The 8,938-nt window shown below is 36.6% G+C and overlaps 1 protein-coding gene across 1 annotated transcript in view; it reads right to left on the bottom strand.

Moving 5' to 3' along the window:
• The window catches only part of pkdc (protein kinase-like domain containing), a 7,673-nt gene extending 5,575 nt beyond the window's left edge, over window positions 1-2,098 (bottom strand). The window contains exons 1-2 of the mRNA XM_038279553.1: window positions 1,981-2,098; window positions 1-373 (exon numbers count right to left, since the gene is read on the bottom strand). The exon at window positions 1-373 is cut by the window's left edge and continues 12 nt beyond it. Of these exons, the coding sequence (XP_038135481.1) occupies window positions 1-359 (359 nt within the window). The 5' untranslated portion in view covers window positions 360-373; window positions 1,981-2,098. The remainder of the gene's footprint in view (window positions 374-1,980) is intronic.
• Between the last annotated feature and the right edge of the window lie 6,840 nt (window positions 2,099-8,938).

The raw sequence follows: 8,938 nt of genomic DNA on the forward strand, positions 1-8,938 counted from the left end.
TAGCCCGCAACATCCAGATCCTCCAAAACTATCAGCATCTCGTCACCATAGGAACGGGCGGCAAGGCAGGAGGGAATGCGACAACTCTCATTGGTTGAATAGTTCTGGTACCAGTGGGTCTCCACCTGGTAGGATCTCACTTTACGGGCATGGGAGCGGTCTGTGTTCCAGCCGCCAGGGTGCTCTGCCTCTTCGGGAAACTTGACATGTTTGACCACCACAGAGGGTCGCCCACATCCCTCAAGGTGTAGCCGCACTATCTCTCCGTAACCGCTCCACAGGGTCTGGATCTTAGCACCAACACGCAGAGAAGAAGCACCGCATGTCCGTAGGATGAGGTCCTGGTACTCCTGCTTCATTTCCACAGACCGATCTAAACAAAAAAAGGGTGACAGAGGACAGTGTTTATACATATAATTCAGAAAAGGTTAGGAATAAAGTTAATGACAGCGATATACCGTGTAAGCAGGACATTTATTTGGAAGCATGCAGCAGTTATTTCCTCATCTCCAACAATTCATTAAACACAAAAGAAAGTTTTCTATAATTAAATTAAATACAAAGAAAGGCATTTTTGTAGTGGATTGACAGGGACTAGTTACATTTACCCAATTATATTTACTGAAGAAAAAAATATTTTTAAGAGACTTCAACTTGAGTATTAATTTTAATACTACTCTTTCCAATGCCAGGGTCTTAACTAAATGAAGAACAAAAGTTTTGACAAAACATGAGGCAGACATAAATGCACACACAGAGTTTGATGCCATTTCCAGATACTATACTAATTTGGCATGGTATTGATACTCATGCTAAAGTGTTTTTAGCCATTTTAATTTCATATTTCAAGATCGTATCAAATATTTTCTTGAGTATCAATATAGTTTTGATATTTTAGTATTGCAACTGTTCAATAATATTACATTTTTATTTATTCTACCATATGATGGAGATAAGGGGATATATAAGTGGAAAGCTATTGAAAAACATGCTGCAATTTTAAAATCAAATTCTGTCACGGGTGTGAAGTAAAATCTGAAGAAATAAGAAAAGTGAAATTTGAGCTCTGAATAACTTATGCTGACACTGTAAAAAGGATCCTATCACAGTCAGAATGATTCAAACCAGCAGTTCAGCAAATGACAAGTTCAAAACCTCTGGAACAGCATCCCAAAATTGAAGAAGATTCAGTAATTGTAAAAAGATTTTGTTCTTTTCATTGTAAAAGTGATCAATTGTAGTGCTCAGACGACAAGGAAAACTGAAATAAATCTAAATAATAGTGAGAGCTGCAGAAAAGTATGTTGAAGTTAGAGATTTAAACTGGAACCATCAGAGTAGGACCATCAGAAACTGGCAGAGTGACGATAACTTAAAGATAAAGAAAAAATTATGAGTGCGAATGTGATTAAGTATTTATTATGTTGGGTTCAGTTAAACAGTTCAGAAAAATATTATTTTTTATTCAACTTACTCAATTCTATTTTTATTATAATACCATTTTCTGGGGGTAAGTCTTGTTTCCTGATTCCTTGTTTAACTCCTTATCAGTAGGTGGCGATAATCTACTTTTAACTAGTTTGCTAACCGCCATAAAACCTCACAAAAAGAAGAAGAACCGCAGCGTTTCAGGTGAGGGAGAAAGAAGAAGGCAACTGTCGAAATCAGCCTGCATCTGATCAAAGGAGATGATGTCGCCGCAAGTTTTAAGATCCAACCTTTAATTAACTCCACCGCTGCACTTTAGATTCACTTTGAAGGTGTTGAAAATATTCTGTATTTTACTGAAAAGCCGACCCCTAACGTTTTGTGACTTGCACAAATCACAACTTAAACATTTACCGGAGGTGACATTTACTGAGATCAAATTAAACGTTTTCAACTGAGCAGCGTAAAACAAAAAATAAATAAACATGCAAACATTAATAAAAATAAACACATGAGATAAAATTAATTCGGTTTATCAAATAAAGGACAGACCCTGATCTTCCTGGTGTAACCTGCTCCTCTTCTTCGTGACTTTAATGGCGGCTGACAAAGAACAATTTGCTGAATTACCGCCACCAAGCGGTAAGGGTGTTGATAAGGACAAGCGCACTTAAAAAAAACAAAAAAAAACAAACATGTTTACCTACTCCAGTAACCAGCAAGTAATGAAATAACTTTTTTAAGTACCCTTTCGTAAAATATGTGAAATACTCTCCTGTTTCGTTTCCTGTTCAAAATTCCTTTATTATGGTCTTCCCTCTGGCATTTTCTACAGTTACAGCAGCATTTAATGTTCTATTGTTTCACTTTCCTTCCCAGAGTTCACTTCTTCCAAATTCATGTTTCCCATTATATGTTGAATCTTTTATCTTTATTTTTTTTATTTCTCCAGCCTTTCTTTGTATTCTACAGAGTTTTTTATTTTATTATTTTTTTATTTTTTTATTTTCACAGATCAAAATAAAAACTCAGAATACACCAATAGAATAAAATAAAAAATGTGATGGAGTGTGACAGAAACCCTTTAGGGCTTATACCAAGGCCACACCCGTAAACCAACAAAATATCAGGCAGCTCACATTATGAAAGTCCTTTCAGAGAAAACAGAATAGACATATACAGTAACATTATTTTTACATTTTAGCATTCAGATTTCAGGGGGTCAAATTTTTGTAAAATCATACATCACTGTCTTTTTTGGATAACAGTATTTTTTTCAAAGACTTTCTACCATTTATTTCTGAAGATTCCAAATATTTTCCATATTCATTCCATAATTTTGCACCACGATGCCGAAAAGAAAATTGCACTTGAGTTTTAATACTTTGTCTTCTTTTAATCTAATTTTTGCCATTTTTTTGAACCTCTGACTTAAACAATGTGATTTTATCACTCCTACTCTAGTTTGGTGATTTATTTATTTATTTATTTTTTTCCCTCTCTTATCTAGCATTTATATTTATTTTTTTTGTATTCCCATTTTAGGAAGGAACCCATAAAAACTCAATTGTCAAAGCTCATCATCTGAATGCGGTATAGACAAGTTTCATTGACATTTCTTTTTTCAATTTACTTTTGCCATCAGGCTAATTCATTTCCTATAATTACTTATTTTAGGTTGGAAAGCAATGGCTCTGAAATATGTATGTTTCCATTTGTTTTTTTTATAAGAAAAAAACCATATCAATTTGTCATCATGTAATAATTTTGAATTGAGAGGGTAATATAACAAAATGGCCTGATATTAAAACTAGCACAATATTTTCATACTTTTTTTTGAGTTTATGTTTGTAGAGAGGAATGCCATGAATAGCCTGAAAAGTCTATTGATTATTAGCCATAAAGTCAGCTGTGTGCTGATACACAAACAACAATTTGGTATACATGTCGGCAGATGTTTAACAGAGCCAGTGTCTGAATGATTTCTGTTTAATGCTGGGGTGGTAGTAATGGAGGACATAGTTGTTTAAAACCTTGAAGACAGACGCGCACCTGCATGTAATTTAGTGCCATTGAAGCTTTAACATCCTCAAAAGATAACAAACACAGCTTAATGGAAAAGTCATGGCTTATTTTTAAATGCACACAGATTTGCCAATCTTTCATATAGCAGTAGAAGGAGATGCCAGGAGAATTCTGACTGTTACTATAGTAACAACTGTTTAAATGCATCTTGCACTACTTACCGTGACTTGAATGACTGTTTATTTACAGTACCAATTGTTTACATATACATTTGCAATACTGTAAGTGACTCTCAACCTATTAGAGTGCTGCCTAGGTGCACAGAATAGATCTGAAATTAATTTGTAGACATCCAGAATGTTTATTCTAGATGTGGAGAATGTCATTTTGTTCAAAATTGTCATTTAGACAAAGATTTTTTTTTTTTTTTTCAGATATCAGGAATACATATTCAATAAAACTAGCACATATCAAACCGGCTTGCCATAGTATTGTTATCACTATTGCGGTTTTATTTCTTGAATGGTAGTACATTAATGTTTCTATTTAGGTGAAATCTTCAGGCAGCAGGTGAAAATGAATTTTAAAAATGTTGTTCTAATAAATAGAACCTGTGGATCATCACATGCGTCCCTCCTCATCATGATGATATTCGGGATATCATCTTAAGTCATAACAGGAATTCATTTGGATTAAATATACAGCATCAAAACAAGAAGACAAAACTGCTACACCTTTTCAACATTTTTGTTAAGAGGACCATTTATTCTACAGGTAATAGGTTTTAATCAAATGTTATTTTTTGGGGGGATTCCTCCAAGTTCCTTTGTTGACCTTCAGCACTCCTACATAGACAATTAGAATAAGTTTGCATTTGTCTAGACGTGCATGTTCAATCTTTACATTTATTTGCATAAAAACAAACTTCACAATGTAAGGAAACTCATTTGTTTGCCCTGTTTACTGTAAACAGACATGGTAAGAAGAAAATGAACCCCCTTTAAATCCAATGGAGAGAAACCATACTGAATTAGAATATTATTGATACCTGCATTTGTTCTAGTAACTCAATTCCCTAAGTGAAGCACTTACAGATTAATTACACACCAACCTTAAGATAATTTATTTCTGTTAAATATAAATTAAGAATTATGCCAATTATCTAATGGGCATCAAGGGGTTAAATACAAAAAAAAATATTTCTAATACTGAAATTCGAACTTGAATGCAAGTATTGAACACCTCCATAAAGGTACTTTTTCAAAAGGTGCTTTAAATCTTAAAGAGCATCATAGAAATCTATCATCTAATCCTTTAAAGATGACTTTATATAATTTTATTGAGATGTGTCAAATATTTCCTGTAATTGAGATCCACAACATCAAAGTTGTTTAAACAGCCATGTCTCCGGAATAAACAAATAACACAAATCTTTGGATGTAAATACCACAGAAAAGACAGGAACAACATGTCAGAGACAGTATCCTTATTTGTTTATGCAAATATGAGCACAGTATTAAGATAAAAGAAAATAAAAAAAAAAAATATATATATATATATATATATATAATATATAAAATAAATAAAATATTTTAGTTTCCCAATAGTCCTAAATAGAAAAAAACAACTTTGTATCTTCTCTTTAGAGCAGGCAAGAAGTAACATCTTGACACAGATCTGCGTTTGATAATCTGGCAAAGAAAATTAAGGTGTAAAACGGGCAGCTTTCACACTTAGATTTGGCATTTGGGAGAGATCTATAAATGGAAAATTTCAAGTTTAAATCTGCTTTTGTCTCACTTTCTTTTCTTGTCCCTGTTTAAAAAGCACATAGACCTTTTGAATATTTCCTCTCTCATGTTTCCTCTGTTTCTGGCTATTCAATAATGATTGAACATTACATTCTTTTCATTTTAGATTACATTTTTTTGTATGTTCTACTTTGTCAATGTCAGAAAATTGTATATGTTATCCTTTTATTTTAAGTTGAAGGCATCTGGCCTGCTAGGAATGTTAACTGTTGTTTTAACTCTAAATGGGGAGAACAAATGGTTTTCCCAGAATAGGAAAAGCCATGCTCTATCCAGCCGTGTGTGGTTACAGCTGACTGTTCATCGCCTGCAATGAAACTGCACATAGAACTGTCATCCTTTATCATGTCGAAACCTCTGATGCCTCCTGACAACTTCTGACCCCTCCTGTTACTCCTTTCAAGTCTGACAATAAAGGAGGGGACAGAAAGGTCCCAGCAGAGTTTACCACACACATTTCAGGGAGTGAGAATTCTCCATCAGTGTCTTCTCTCCTTTCCTGCAGAAAAGTAACTCGTGTGTTGTGTTCAGTGGCGGCCGGCCCATAGGGGGCGCTGGGGCACCGCCCTCCCTGATAAGAAGAGAGAAACGTAAAATATATTTTTAGAAATTAACTCATAAATGTCAGTTTTACTCTCTAGACTGTGTACCTATAAGCAAAACAAATTATATAAACTACATTTCCCTATCTACTGTCATTAATTTGTGGATTTCCACAGACAGACTCCTACCGTCTCTGTTCTGGGGGCGCTGATCAGACAGCCCCACATTTGCAGAGAATCTGTCAATCATGTACTATTGCTGGGTGAATTTAATGGCCAATCAGCATCTCGGAACTTTATGGTCTTGGGGCGCTGAAAATACTGCACTTTAACAGGGTTCTGAACCCAAGCGCAGGTGCAGACAATTAGAGGGAAGATGGCGAATGTAACGAACGAGATGCAGCTTCCACCAAATTCGGTGAGATCCTTATTTATCTACCCGTTTGCCAGAAGAACATCCCTGTTGTAGGATATGAACATTTCATGTCATGGTTATTGTGACTGTGACGAATCCACCTCGTCGCTTAAAACAACCTCTCTAACTTTGCGCGCCACACACACATTCCTGTTATACTGTGTTTGTGAGGACCAATACACTCGCGCTGAGCCCAGCAGCTCCATGAACTTAAAACACACAAGCTGTTCCTGGTTACCTGCTGGCGTATTGAGGGTGCACACTTAATATTTCAGTGGGGTTAGCCGTGTGTGTGTGTGTGGGGGTGGGTATGTGGGGGGTGTGGGTGTGTACGTGTTTATGCTACGGGGACTTGTCATCTTCAGTCTGGCTGCGTCTTTGCTGGGTTCAAACCCAGTTTGATGTAATTGAATAAGTCAATGAATCTGTGTAAAAGAATTAAGTTGTAAAAATTATTTGTTTTTGTACATCAATTGTTTGTGGAGGTAATATATGGACAAAACTGATTAATGAGAAGAAATCAGAAATAAGAGAGCCTGAGGTGAGGGGCTTAAACTATTTAATGAGGGCTGTGGGAAGAAAAGCTGCAATTTTTGTTTTCTGTTTCTTTGTTACATTGCTGGTAACTGGAGGGAGGCTGAGGCCCAGAGTATCTTGCATGTGTATGCCTACATTGATGCCCATATTTTATACTTTTACAAAACTCTAAACTTTAAAACTTGTAGTTGTTGACTTATAAATTATAACCTTTAGATTGTTAAAAAAGAACAGTTGTTACAAAAGGAGAGTTGATGTCAGCTGTTCTAAAGATGACATATACCGTGACGAAAAGCTGTTTTTAAAGCTATTCTCTGATAGCAGTAGTTGGGAGAGTGTGAGCATTACACTCAATGAGGTTCAAATCCAGTTCAGAATGAGAAGAGACATTAAAGTTTGATTTTGGACAAGTGTAATAATACGTTGCTTTCAGATTTATTGCAGTAGTTCAAGGTGGACAAACCCTATTGAATAAACCTAGATGACTCTGTGTACATTTGTTACTTTTCCCTCCAAGCCTTGCTCATAATTGATAGAGACACAGCTACTTTGGATAATGTTTACATTAAAACAGTTAATGAAGATATCAATATTCATTCTCATCTCAAATTTGTACTTTTCATTCTTCATTTTGTGTTATTTTTTCTTGGTTTATTGTTTATTAAAATGGCAAAACTATGAAAATCATGAAAAAGTTATGCAATAGGTGACTAGTTATATTATAATCATTCAGTAATATGATTGCAAAAATAATTAAAGCCACAAGTGGCATTGGGCGGCCCTCGCAGCTCGCACCGCCTGGTATGTTGCGATCGCGGGAACCAAGCGACCTCCACCTCCACGCTCCTTCCCAGCCTATGCTCCTGCTCTTCAGCCTATGCCTGCTGCTGCTTCTCTTCATCCTCCCCCTCCTTCTTGTTCTGCTGCTGCCACTGTTTCTTATCCTCCTCCTCCTGCAGCTTCTCCTCATCTTCCTCATCTTCCTGCTAATGCAGCTTCTCCTCATCATCATCCTGCTTCTGCTTATCTTCCTGTGTCTCCTTCTGCTCCTCCTGCTGTCGCTCTTGCTGTATCTCCTTCTCTTCATCCTGCTGTCGCTCTTGCTGCATCTCCTCCTCATCCTGCTGATGCTCTTTCTCTTCATCCCCTGCCTACTGCTGCTTCTCCTGATCCTCTTCATCCTCCTTATCCTGCTTCATTTAATCCTCCTCCATTCTCCTTCTGCTGATTATCTTCCTAATCATCCTCCTCCCCCTGTGCTCCTTCTCTTCATATTCTTCTTCCTGCTGCTGCTCTCACTGCATCTCCTACTGCTGTTTGTTTCTCATCCTCATCATCCTTCTCCTCCTCCTAAAAGCATGGCTTTGGATGACTGGAGTTAACAGTTTGATGCTTAGCCACGCCCACATGCTCCCATGTAGAATAATAATTTTGATAACTTTTAATTTGCTATGACTATAGTCCATGTAAAGTTAATTTGAAGTCTCAAACTCAAAAAAACCCAAGAGCCCTTCCCTCAGATATGTCATGACCTAAAAAAAGAAAATGGTATCTTTGATCCAAAATGGCCCATTTCTTGTTGGGTGTGGACCATGACTCCAATATACTTTTTTGAGCATCGTGTTCGGCTATACAAATTTAATAATCCTTAATAAAAGCAGGGCCTGAGGCAGTTTAGTCATACTCTAATGGCGCAAAGTCTGATTTTGATGCTTGGCCACGCCCACATGGTTTGTCACAGCAAAAACTCTTTTGATTGCTTTTGACCCCTTATGTCTTAAATCGAGGCTCAGCAAGTTAGAAGTTTGCCGCCCCCTTGCTCCTTCTCAGCCAGCGGAAAAGGCGCCACGCTTCACCTCTGGACCAGCCGGAGAAAACCACAGCTTTGGTGAGGAAGGGTTAAACTAGGGATAAAATATAATATCTGGGATGAATCTCATCTGTGAGATAGATGCTGCGGCCATCTCAGGTGGTGGGTCAAAAGTATATGTTCAAAAGATGGAGAAACAGCACTGCCAAACTCCACGGTTAGCGGTAATACACCCTACTCAAAACAAAAAAAAAATAATTAAAAATCCATAGTTTGCAATAAAATCCCGAAAAAAATCACAAATGTCAAGGAACACATCTTGCATGTCCTAGATTTTTTTTAGATGATTTATTAAATAATTTAAAGAAAG

This window comes from Cyprinodon tularosa, unplaced genomic scaffold, assembly GCF_016077235.1.
Source record: "Cyprinodon tularosa strain WSP-4 unplaced genomic scaffold, ASM1607723v1 ctg151, whole genome shotgun sequence".
NCBI lineage: Eukaryota > Metazoa > Chordata > Actinopteri > Cyprinodontiformes > Cyprinodontidae > Cyprinodon > Cyprinodon tularosa.